Source organism: Phaethon aethereus (assembly GCF_964289735.1).
Source record: "Phaethon aethereus genome assembly, chromosome: 11".
In the NCBI taxonomy this organism is placed as follows: domain Eukaryota; kingdom Metazoa; phylum Chordata; class Aves; order Phaethontiformes; family Phaethontidae; genus Phaethon; species Phaethon aethereus.
Window position 1 is genome coordinate 7520716 of NC_138587.1, and position 13276 is coordinate 7533991.

General features: G+C 45.1%; 1 protein-coding gene across 1 annotated transcript in view; it reads left to right on the top strand.

Annotated features, from left to right (window-relative positions):
* Positions 1-13276, top strand: part of LRIG1 (leucine rich repeats and immunoglobulin like domains 1) — a 93857-nt gene that overhangs the window by 54887 nt on the left and 25694 nt on the right. Inside the window, exons 4-7 of the mRNA XM_082004854.1 lie at positions 6337-6474; positions 7519-7662; positions 11839-11982; positions 12828-12971. Coding sequence (XP_081860980.1) covers positions 6337-6474; positions 7519-7662; positions 11839-11982; positions 12828-12971 — 570 coding nt within the window. The remainder of the gene's footprint in view (positions 1-6336; positions 6475-7518; positions 7663-11838; positions 11983-12827; positions 12972-13276) is intronic.

The window sequence follows — 13276 nt, forward strand, 5'->3', positions numbered from 1 at the left end:
AAAGTGGTCACAGATTTTGTTTGCTCTGTCTTAGAAAGGCTTTCTTCTGAATTACTAGGGAGAGGGAAGATGCTCACATACAGACTCAGGCAGAGCACGTAAACCTTTAAGGAGAAGGTAGGGTACTTGTAAAAATTACACAAGTGGCTTTGGTAGGTGTTTTCTGTTGGGTTTTTTTGCGGTTTTGTTGGTTTGGGTTAGGGGTTTTTTTTTCATGGCTGACCCTAAAATGTGGTGGCTACTTGGCCTGCCACTGCTCTGCTCTTGTGTGTGCAGCCAGCACCTGAACAAACAGAGCTGTATCTGCGGCAGCCTGGGAATCTGCCAGGATTCCTCAGGGAAGGAGTGATTCAGAGCATCTGAGAAAAGTGGGGGCTGCTTCCATGCATCTTTGCTTCCTGCCCGGACAATAACCCATGCAGCCTTACTCTGAAAGGACAGTGGGGCAGTTCCCATAAGCAAATATAGCACTTGTTGTGTTCGGTTAAAAAAATGTACATTCTTGTAATGGTACAAAATCTTGAGCCTTGTGGATTATCCTGGCAAGGCTGACGTGATAGTGCAAAGTGTCAGACAGCTAGTGGGACCTTCCAGAGCAGTTGGGAAGCATGGGGGCTTGTGCATTTTGGGCACTTCTCAGGGAACGCCTTATGCATAGGGATGGTGTGCTCCAGATTTCCAGCATATCACCTGCACGTTCACCTCATCTTCTGCTGCAGGGATGGCTTTACTACGCCAAAGCAGACATTTCACAAGTTCTAGTACAGTAGAGAAATCTTTCTGGAATAAAAGCCTTTGGAAGTAAGAAAAAAATTTTGAGTAAAATGTTAAAATCATGCAAGAAGTTGTGCGTTGATAAATTGTACAAACTTTGAGTCAAAGCTGATGTCCAGGTCATAATGACCTTCTCTTTCCTTCTTTCTATATGTTAATAAGAAGCACTTGGGACAAATCTTCAGTTATTGATTGTAATAATGTGACCAGAACAAACAAACATTTCCGGTGATGCTGTAAACACAAACACATCTTCCATATTATCAGTTCCCCTTCATCCTTGTCAGGAAAATTGTTCAGGTATTGCATTCCGTTCTGAAACTATGATTTTTAAAGTTTTTTTTTATGTGTAGCGAGTAATGGGCTAAAATCGGATGGCAGATAATGTAAGGTGAGAGTTCAGGAATGCATGTCTTGATTCTTCTTTAGTGTTTCTAGGAGGATCAATACTAGATCTCCATCCTCTCTGAATTGAGGAGGAGGAGGGCAGGTTAATTCCAGGCATTGGCTAGTCACAGTATATGTGATCCATCTGCTCTTACGGTGCCTTTCATCTCTGTCTCTCTCTGCATTGCCTGCCTCCGATACCAAACCTTGCCTCTCCTTCAGTAGCGAACCCCGTAACTCTTTCTGGGTCTTCTTGGTTTCTTCAATACTTTCACAGTATGGAAATATTAAACAAACCCTGAACTTCTTAATCTCTCTGTTTCTAGCCTTGTGATCTCTCCCTCATATGCTAATTTTGAAAATGTGCTGGCATATTAATAAAACCCTACCCGAGGTGTGGAGCCTCTCTTTTGAAGCTTGATTTTATTTTTGATGCCTATAACAGGTGCTGGTTTAAGGGGTTTGCTGTATTTTTTTTCGTGAGCCTAGCCAGCTCTGTAAGCTGACACGACATGAAGGCCGAGCATGTGCCTTCTCCCTGCCTTTAGCCTCGCTTCACACCAAACATTTGTGCTGCAGACTCCCAGCAGCCAAGGCAGCTTTAATTCAAGCTTTGTCTAAACCAGAAGTTTTTGTGCTGATTGTATTTAAATCAGTCCAACCAAAGCCCCTCATACATTCCCATCTGAGGGTCTGCTTGCTTTGATTTTCCCCTGTCAGCTTTCTAATGGGCAGCTGCTGAGGGGAAGTGAATGTGGCTCCAACAACAAAGGAGTGCGTTTGCGCTGCTCTCTGCATCGATTTCACACAAGTAGTTTGAAGCCACAGTCTAAATTAAACTGATTAGTGTTCTCCAAAGGACAGGCTTGCTGCAAAGGGGAAGGTGAATTCTTCTCCTATTAGGTCTAGTGGAAAATGTTTCACAGCCTGTTTATCAAATAAATATTCACAAAGACGCTTCAAACGAGGAAACCCACCGGGATTAAAGTGTAACTTTACCTCTAAAATACAAGCTGAGATTCCTGGAAATGCTGCAAGCTTTTGACTTTGTGCCACCTGTTGTTTTCCTGCCACCCCCTTCGGCTCCCTCCCGACTTAGAGCAAACCCAAACACGCTTTGGCTTTGCTGGAACATTTTCCTTGTTTTTCTGTCTCGCAGCAGCCTGGAGTGCAGAGAGTGCCTTCGCTTCCCGACATGGTCCTCATGGGCTTGGTTCAGCAAAGAGCTGGCTGTGGTTAATCTAAATCTTCTGTAATCCTGAGGGGTCTGTTCAAGAGTGGTGCAAAGTGCGAGGACTAAGAGGTTGCGCTACCTCGGGGTGTTGACCCGAGGTGCAGGCGGGTTAAAGCGGTGGTGGCGGCTGGAGGGTGGCTTCTGCAGCTGTAGTTGATGCTGACCTGAGGGCAAAGCAGTTCCTGAACAAGTGCTGCGTTTATGCAGCTCACTGTGTGAAAGTAATCCGTTGCTGACTTTGAGTTAGCTTAGTTTGGCACTAAGATGCTACAGTTCAAGATCTGTGTTAGCTGCAAATAAGGTGGCTCTAGAAATGAAGTTGGGTATGAGCTGGGAAGTTCAACTGTTTCAGCCAAATCTTCCCATATTTGTGAGCAAACCCAAATGAACTTGGATGGGCTCCTTAAGTTCTTATGATTTCTTTTTCACTTGAGCTGCTTTCACTCCAAATCCTTAGCCCTCAGTGAAGGCAGTCCTGCAGCATCTTAGTCCAGTAGTATGTTCCAGTACAGATGAGTAAAACAAAGGTAGAGAGGGGTTAAGAAACTTGCCCAAGGCAGATGAGTCAGTGCCAGAGCTGGGAATAGAAACTAAGAGACTTGGCTCCTGCTCCAGGCTCTAATTGCTCAATCTCGCATTGAAGCCCTGTCATTATATACTCTTGAGGTAACAGTGGCTGAAGTGAGCCTGTTTCCAGGCTGTGATACCTAAGGAGTTGGGGAGAGGAAAAGACACCTGCAGGCAAATTGGTTGTGGAAGCACGAATAATTTGTGCTTTAAAGCCTGGTTTCGGCAATTGGTACTAAAATCTGATCTGTCACCTTCGAAGCCAAGGAAGTGTAAACTAAGGAGCTAGTTGGGAGAAATCCAGCCCTTTTCCAGTCACTGCTAAAGAGGAGAGGCAAAGTCATAATGTCACTGTTCTTTTTTTTTCTGTAAACACCCGTACAATGAGATTGGGAGCAAAGGCACGCAAGCTGAAAGGATCCAAGTATTAACAGGAAGGGTTAAATCCCATTTCAGCTCTTACTGAAAGAATGAAAGATAAAATGTAAGCAAGCTAGTAAAAGGTTTGGACGATGTTGCATTCATATCATATGCTGTGTATAGGAAAAGTCAGCCGGGCTGGTTTTGTTTGAAGTGCAGTGCTTTGAGAGGGTGCAGTGCTTTGCAGCAACTGTCTGACATTCCCCAGCTGGGACTGGCTGGGGATGGTGTTTGGAGCTGAGAGTTGCATTTGGAGTCAGCCCATGTTTGAAGGAGACATGTTTGAGGGAGAGAAAGCAGCCTGGTTTTTTTGTGGGGTTTTTTTTTTCTTCTGTGTGAAATAATGAATCCATCTAATCTGCCAGCTGTAGCACATGAAAAGCAAGAGGATGGAAGTCACCTGGAAACTGTGAGCATGGCTCAAACAAAATAGTTCTTTTCTGTCCTTTTCTTCCATTATCCATGTCTGTCTTCTGGGACAGGCTGGGAGATCTGGCAGGCGGGCATATTGGATATACGTTGAGCAACTAAAGCACAGAAATATTCATCCTCCAGAAAAATAACATTGGCTTCTGAAGAGCACTTAATGTCCAAACTCTTTCTGTGCTCTCAGTCCCTTGCAGACCTAGCTGCCCTGCACAGGGATTGTCAGGTAATTTATAGATTCTTCAGGTTCGTTTGTACAAGCCTTCATTTCCTGTTAATTTACGGGCAGATTCATCTCGGCCGTCACAGCCTAGATGAGATCAGAGTTGAACTCACAGCCTCTGCTTCATCAGAGCTACGAAAAACAGGCTTGGGCTTTGCTTTCACTTATGTCCGTGTTGAGGTTGTTCCTCAGTCAGGGTCACACACATGTTTAAGGGACTCTCTTATTTTTGTAGAAGAAAAAGATTGAAATTTTTGATCTTGCTGACTCTATGAATGGAGTCCTTGCAACAGAAACTGGTCCTGGGGGAAAAGAAATCCCCCTTGCCCATGTGTTTAATTTATGGAGGTCTCAAAATTCTGGGTTAAAGTGAGTTTTCCTGTATTTTAGCCTCACTATAGTATAAATTCACTGGAGCGCTGTTCCCCTATGTACCATGGATGTGAAAATTTAGTCTTTATTCCTAGCTGTAAATGAATATTGGTCATTTGGATAGTAGCCATATTATTGCCTTTTATACAGTTTGTGGTTGCAGAGACCTATGTGCCTGTAACCCATGGAATAACCAGTTCAGGGACATAAGTTAATGACTTTCCTTTGATTTTCCTGACGCCTTTTTGTGCCACGTTAGCAGTGCATTGCTATAGTGGTGTAAAATTTGTCCTTAATGATTTGTGAGCCTGCACTGAATTAATTAAGTAGCATTTAAACTCTTTAGTCAAAGGATCATTTCAGCAAATGTTTCCCCAGTGTAAGTGAGGATTGTGTGCTGGCTGTTTAAAGGGTGAGTCTCCAGAAAGCAAATTGTTCCACGGATGCAGTTTTTACCCTCTTCCTGTTACAGACACCAGCAAATGTGGTGGTGAAACAATCTGGTTTTAATAACAGGAAGGGTAAACGAGCAGATCGCAGTGCAGGGAGCAAGTTCCTTCCACGTGCTATTGGTATTTTCTTTTGGGGGGAGAGGCTTTTTTTTGAAAGGGGCTTGTCTGAACCCGTGGGAGAGCCTGAAATGGGGGCGAGGCTGGAGAAGACGGGCTCCTAAGCACCCAGCAGCTTCAGTGCCTGAAAGGCTGTGGTTGGCTCATCCGTCAGTTTTTTGTTTCAAAGAGCTGATGCTTTGTCAGGAGAGCTGGGACGTCCTGGTTTGCCTTCAAGAGTGCTTCCACTGGCTGCTGTCTCCTCTACTGGTTACTCAGTGGGTAGCTGGCTGGATTAAGGCACAGTACTTGTCTGAACCCTCTCTGCTATCTCTTATTATTCAGCAAGTTCTCAAGTATCTGGTGAGCATCTCTGTTTGGAGCGCGTCACTTGCACCCTTGCCAGTAATAGCAGTGACTGGTCTAAATTCACATCAGGCATGTGCTCTACTTCTTGTGACTAATGCGCAATGAATTTTTTTAATTGGTTACTGTTCTCTCTACTGATTCAGGCCAGAAAGGAGTCAGAGGAAAGGACTCAGGGGATTTTTAGTTAGACCTTGTTGAGTACAGATGAGATCTAGAGGTATTTAACTGTTTGATTGCTGCAGAAACCCTGAGCACAGCTTGTAGTACCTTCTCTAAAGAAAAACATTACATTGAATCCTTCAGGCTGGTACTGGTAAGGCAGCAAACGCAGGTGATCGTTACAGCCTCTGACCCTGCAGGCGCTGCTTGGGCAGAGCACTGGCACTGCAGAGTTGTCCTAATTGCACAGTGGGACAAAGGTAGCAAAGATGAGGAAATGTTTGCAAGCCCTCTTACAGTATTTCTGTGCATTACAAATCATTGTAACGCAATCCAAAGCTGGGAGTTTTCAGAAGAATCCCTAGGAATTAAGGAAATAATGTTTTGTAACTTTTGCTGAGATCATATTTATTTACCTGTTTCCTGCTCTGAAAATCCCATCCTCTGTGTAAAACTTTGGCAGGTTGCTTAAACCATTGATCAGCACTCCCTGCCTACAGGATTAAAATCCAGCCCTGCAGCCCTTGCATTCTGGGAGCGCAGGCTTGTAGGAGACTGAGCCCAAATTACTGGAGGAAAGACTGATGAATGGAGTCAATAGTTCTGTAGAAGGGAAAAACCAGAAAAAGCATCTGAAAGCTTGCAAATATCTGTGAGTTAGTCTCTTTAGCCATAGGCACAGCATGGGGATTAGGGATTCTGGTGTGGGTTTCTCCGCAGGCAGCTGTTGAAGAAACACCGTAAGTCTGAGTGTGTGAACTCAGGGGCCAGCCTGTGGGCCTGCTGCAGCCTCAGATATTCTTTCTGGTTTTTTTTGAGAACTAAATTGTCTCTGTTTCTCCTCCTGACTGTTTCAGGCATCACAACAGGATCCGCAGCATTGAAGCAAGTCAACTGAAGCCCTACGTTACCCTGGAAACGTTGGACCTGAGTTTCAATGACATCACGGAAATCCGAAACGGCTGCTTTCCGCAGGGACTTCACATAAAGGAGCTGTGAGTTTTTCTTGTTGGGAACAGCTTTTGTTGAGTTGCCACAGCAGAGAAAAGGGCCCCAAACCTTCTTTAAAGAAAGGAGGGGGAATTAACATACAAAGTATGGGATTATTCAGCAGGATTTTAAGTCTACAGGAAAATTAGAAGGCAGCACGTTGTCCCTACTGTCAAGTTATTTTTTGAGTTTTGTCTTTTTGGTTTCTGATGTAAAGAGCACAGATTATTACTAATTGTGTTGCATGGGAATGTTGCAACAGAGAAAAGGTATCCTGCATCCTTCAGGTATGGGTGTCTTTACAGCTGGAGACCTAGCAGCCAGAAGAACACTGTGTGTCTGTTGCCCGGTGGGAAGTGTATATGCTGTTCCTCAGATCAGCCCATGTCCATCTGGGAGAGGGAAGGGGGAATGACTATTTAATCATTAAAATGGCTACTGAATGTTAAGAACAGAAATCTCTAATTGGTTGTTTGAAGAAAACCGGAGGTTAAGCAGAGTAACACCCTCCCAACAGAGATGTTTTCCTATTCAGGGAAACATAAATATTCTATGTTTTAGGTACCTTTGAATAGATGCACACAGATAATCTGCTTGCATTAAAGTTTGCACCAAAGTCTTTGCCCCTGGTTCTAAGAGGATATAAGAGGGGGGTGGTGTGACTGACATTTGCTTGTTACCCTGTAAAAACAGCCTCTGTGGCTAATACTAGGGTCTGGGTAAGAAAGAGCCCTGGGACAGATGCTCTGAGGGAAAAATGGGGAATTAATAGAGTCATCCTGCACTGGAATGTTCTCCAGTTTCTGGCTTCCACTCCTGATTGCCTTGCTGAAGTAGGAGGGTATCAAGGAGCTCTTGGGAAGCACACGGCACTTCTCCACGTTTGTCGCATGGCTCTGGGAAGGGCACTGTTCTCTTTGTGCAGCCAGAGATCCAATTGATCTGAAGCCACTTCTGTAATTTCACCAGCCTGTCTGGAGACCAACCAAATGCTGCTAAAAGAAGATTTCTGACAGAACTGTTCATATTTCTGCTGTGATTTATTGCAGCTACCTGGGGAGCAACAGAATCAGCACTCTGGAGCCTGGTGCTTTTGATAGTGTGTCACGGTCCCTGCTAACACTTCGTCTGAGTAAAAACAGAATCACTCAGCTTCCTGTCAAGGCGTTCAGGCTACCCAGGCTAACACAACTGTGAGTAGAAATGTGCACTTTAATTAAGCTCAGCTACACTTTATGGAGACAAAATGTCCCTGAGGATAAACACACCAAATGTGACCCTTCCTCACCTGCTGTCTATAAAACTTGGAATACACTATGCAGTAGTCCCCTGCCAGCACCTACTAGTTATTGGCTTTTCAGGCCATTCTTTTATCAGGCGGGAAGGGAGGGATGCTGCAGTAGACGTCAGCATCTTGTGTACTTGACAGCGTAAGACAAATCCATTCCCTGAAAAGCTGCTGGTATTTGTGGCGCAAGAGAGGTTTGGAAGATACTTCTATTGCATGTGACAGCACAGCCTCCATGTTAGTTTAGTAGACCACACAGGTATCTTTATGGGGCAATAAAAAAGTTATGACGGAAAGTTGTTAAACTGTGCAGTGATACTTGGGCAGAGAAAACAGCACTCTAGATGGGTTAACACACACAATGTTATCATGCCTGCAGTCTGTATGGCAGGAGCTGTGTGTGTCTATATGCAGGACACATAGACATCAGCTATAAATATGCTTTATGTGTGAAGTAGTAGCACTAATGGTTTAGCTTTTCCTTTCTGCTGCTGTTGGAGAAGTGGGCCTAGCCTGAGGCCTGTTGCAGTCTTTCCATCAAATTTGATAGGCAAAAGATCGACCTCTGTCTGTTAACATAAAGTCCACAAAAGCTGTTGGAACTCACACCTCTAAATGACAGCCTCTTGACTGAGAGACAAATCCTAAAGCCAGGATGTGTCTAAGGAATGCGTGTGCATTTGTGCTTGCATACATGTAAGATTTGTAGCCAATTTGGGATTGAACAGTGTGACACAATAGCATATGCATCTTAAAAGTCTGTTTCCTCTCAGCTGGAAGTTACTGTCCATTGACCGAGAGCTTGTAATCCCGTGTGTTCATCTGCATCATGTGCAAAACTGTGATAAAAACGAGGGTCAACTCAGTCTGTTAGGAGCACAGTTCACAGAATCACAGAATCACTAGGTTGGAAAGGACCTTCAAGATCATCAAGTCCAACCATTAATCCAGTGCCACCATGTCCCCTCAACCATGTCCTGAAGTGCCACATCCACACGTTTTTTGAACACTTCCAGTGATGGCGACTCCACCACCTCCCTGGGCAGCCTGTTCCAATGCCTGACCACTCTCTCAGTGAAGAAGTTTTTCCTAATATCCAATCTAAACCTCCCCTGGCGCAACTTGAGGCCATTTCCTCTCATCCCATCACTAGTTACTTGGGAGAAGAGACCAACACCCTCATCGCCACAACCCCCTTTCAGGTAGTTGTAGAGAGCGATAAGGTCTCCCCTCAGCCTCCTCTTCTTCAGACTAAACAACCCCAGTTCCCTCAGGCGCTCCTCATAAGACTTGTGCTCCAGATCCCTCACCAGCTTCGTTGCCCTTCTCTGGACACGCTCCAGCACCTCAACGTCCTTCTTGTAGTGAGGGGCCCAAAACTGAACACAGTATTCAAGGTGCGGCCTCACCAGTGCCGAGTACAGGGGCACAATCACTTCCCTACTCCTGCTGGCCACACTATTCCTGATACAGGCCAGGACGCTGTTGGCCTTCTTGGCCACCTGGGCACACTGCTGACTCATGTTCAGCCGGCTGTCAACCAGCACCCCCAGGTCCCTTTCCGCCAGGCTGCTCTCTAGCCACTCCTCCCCAAGCCTGTAGTGTTGCATGGGGTTGTTGTGGCCAAAGTGCAGGACCCTGCACTTGGCCTTATTAAACCTCATACAGTTGGCCTCTGCCCCTCATCGATCCAGCCTGTCCAGATCCCTCTGCAGAGCCCTCCTACCCTCCAGCAGATCAACACTCCCACCCAACTTGGTGTCATCTGCAAACTTACTGAGGGAGCACTTGATTCCCTCATCCAGATCATCAATAAAGATATTGAACAAGACCGGCCCCAGAACCGAGCCCTGGGGAACACCGCTTGTGACCGGCCGCCAGCCGGATTTAACGCCATTCACCACAACTCTCTGGGCTCGGCCATCCAGCCAGTTCCTCACCCAGCGAAGAGTAAACCTGTCTAAGCCATGAGCCGCCAGTTTCTCCAGGAGAATGCTGTGGGAGACGCTGTCAAAGGCTTTACTGAAGTCCAGGTAGACAACGTCCACAGTCTTTCCCTCATCCACTAGGCGGGTCATAGAAGGAGATCAGGTTGGTCAAGCAGGACCTGCCTTTCATGAACCCATGCTGGCTGGGCCTGATCCCTTGGTTGTCCTGCAGGTGCCCTGTGAGCACCCTCAAGACCAACCGCTCCATAATATTCCCCGATACTGAGGTCAGGCTGACAGGCCTGTAGTTCCCAGGATCCTCCTTCCGGCCTTTCTTGTAGATGGGCATCACATTGGCAAGCCTCCAGTCTTCTGGGACCTCCCCTGTTAACCAGGACTGCTGATAAACGATGGAGAGTGGCTTGGCAAGCTCCTCCACCAGCTCTCTCAGTACTCTCGGGTGGATCCCATCAGGCCCCATAGACTTGTGGGTGTCCAGGTGGTTTAGCATGTCCTTGACTGCTTCCTCCTGGATTACGAGGAGTACATTGTGCTCTCCATCCCCGTCTTCCAGCTCAGGGAGCTGAATACCCTGTGGATACCTGGACTGGCTATTAAAGACTGAGGCAAAGAAGGCATTAAGTACCTCAGCCTTGTCCTCGTCCTTGGAGACAATGTTCCCCACCATATCCAGTAGGGGATGGAGATTCTCCTTGCCTCTCTTTTTGTTGTTAATATATTTGTAAAAACGTTTTTTATTATCCTTTACGACTGTGGCCAGACTGAGCTCTAGCTGGGCTTTTGCCTTTCTAATTTTGTCCCTGCTTGACCTAACAAGATCCTTCACCTAACGAGTTAGATCCTTGACCTAACGAGTTTTCACTGAAAGTTGGTATAATTGGTACTCTGAAAGAGAGTCTCACAGCTGGTTGTTTAACCCTATAGATAAACATGAATGAATTGCAAGTGACACAGGATTGATGTTGTAGAATTTGTGTACAGTTCTTTTTCTGGCAAAGCATAGTTCACTAATAGCCTAGGAAGTGCAGTAAGACAAGAGTCTTCAGGCCTGCAAATTTTTTAATGGCTTACTTGACTTTATTTTCACTCAACTTTAGTGCAAGTTCAACATTGTTTTTTTAGGCAGTTAAATGTAATTTAAAGTTTCTATGGCTTCCTCATCTTTTCCAAAACACGTTCTGATGTTGTAACCTCGACCGTTTTCTTCAACACAGATGCTGAATAGGGAACTACCCTTAAATTAGTCTTGTGTGTGCAGAAAGGTATCCACGTTAAAAGCTCTTTCTTCAGCTATAGTGCATTGCATTGATGAAATTTTCCACTGACTTCATGAAACTGTGTTTTCACCTGGTATGTCTGGGTCTAGCAATCCATAAGACTGTTTGAGATGGGTTGATAAAGCGTGCTGTGATGATGTTCATGTTGCTATTCAGATAAAAAGGTTTTTCCAAAATTTAGGGGTCCCTCCACACCCAGGGGGAGGAAAAAAAAAAAAAGACATTTAATGAACCAGGTTGGAGATCTTTGTATACACAAAATACTAAGACTGCCTTGTTATTGGAAGCAATTTGTTTAACTTTTTATTAGTTTCTTTTAATAGGAAAAAATGTGAAATTTGTCAGGGGAACTGAAAGCTTTCCTTTCAAACCTAGCCATAAATTTTCCTCTTGGGCTCACAGTTCTTACGGCACCAGCTTGTTTCAGAGCACAGTTTTACTGGCCTGTTACAATTCCTGTAAAAACAATGGATTGTAGGGGAAATAGTGCTGATGTTTAATTGTATTGGTTCAAATGGTGTCTTTGCTTGAGAGAAGATGACGTTTGAGAATTGATGAAAAGGATAAATGGCTTACAAGAAATGCAGAGAGACGAGGGATGAAGAGGAATTGCTGCACTGTGTCTTATTTCTCTGTAGTGAAGGTCTGTCCCAGGGTGAGTTTGTTTAAGCCATCACACCCAGCTGACTTCCCTGGCTAACTCTGGGTTTGAAAGTTTCCGGTGCGCTTCTGCTCTCTCCTGGGAACCGTTGACAGAGGAGTTGTTGGCATTGCTGTCCCCATTGTATGCTGCACAGATGATTTCATGAGAAAGGACTGGGATTTAATAAACTTGTATGGCCTTGGTGATTTTAGGGAGCTGAACCGGAATCGCATCCGCCTGATTGAAGGCCTGACGTTCCAGGGACTGGACAGCTTGGAAGTTCTGAAACTCCAGCGCAACAACATAAGCAAATTGACTGATGGGGCTTTCTGGGGTCTGGCCAAGATGCAAGTTCTGTAAGTTGGAGACATGGGCTCGTTTCACTTAAACAGCCTAGACTTCACCCGCTATCACGTCCTTCCCTGTATTTTAGCAAGGACTCGTGTCAGAGACCTCTGGGCACCTGTGCCAGTCCTCATGCTTCTTTCTATGTCCTGCATGCACAAAGCTCTGCCATGCTACAGCAGCTTCTGTTTAGTCGACCCACAGTTTACTAAAGCTCATTGCTTTACCAGGTATTCAATAAAAAAATCCTGTTTTTCAAGCTGTGGCAATATTCCTTTGAAAGTTTGACAATTTGAACATTTAGTAAGATCTCAACTGGTCGTTAAACAAAAGTTCATCTGGCTTTTGCAAATTTGTTTTGACTGATACATGGAAACTCTGTGATGCAGACCTGATTATTCTGCCTCTTGGGATACCTAGAAACCAAGCTGGCCTATCTCAGTGATGCGCTCTTTCCATAGGAGAGAACACATTGAATAGTCATTGCAGAGAAATGTGTGAAACTTCCAACATGATTGGCTTTCAAGTGTGTTTGCAAGGTCACAAGTGATTAAGGCAGCATGTTTCTGGGTGCTGCTGTCACCTCCGCAAATACAAACTTGAATGGGATGCTTTGAGCCCAGTTTACTTGCAGTAGAGTGTACCTCTGCAGTCACAGCTCATTCTGGGCATTTCCTTTGTGCTGTCCTTGAATTTCTATCCTTCACTTGCACAAGAAATGCCCACACATGCACGTATCCGCATGGGTATGTAGAAGGGTGTGTTGGAATGGCTAAAATCCCAATCCTTGTTGGAAATTCTTCAGCACTTGACCAGTGCTGCTTATCTGTCAATTCCTTCTGATTTTTCTCCACAGCCACCTGGAGTATAACAGCCTGACAGAAGTAAACAGTGGCTCTCTCTATGGCCTTTCATCTCTGCACCAGCTTCACCTCAGCAACAACTCCATATCCCGCATCAACCCCGACGGCTGGAGCTTCTGTCAGAAGCTGCATGAGCTGTAAGTTGGTTTCTATTGTGGATGGTTGGGCAGGGTTTGATGCTAATGTAACATCGGCAGGAAAGGGGAGTAAGGATTTTTCCCAATTGCATGGCTTACAACTCTGTATCAACCTGTAGAGATGCAGGAGCTGCAGCCTCTCTTGTTATTCATGATGGTTATGACCTTCAGAGCACTTGATTAAAACACGTTTGCACCAGAAACAAAGACTAGAACCCACTAAAAGTATACAGTGCCAAAAGACCTGGAGAGTTTGTGATCTGTGGCTTGCCAACACTTTTTAGCTAGCTAGTTACAAGACGTGC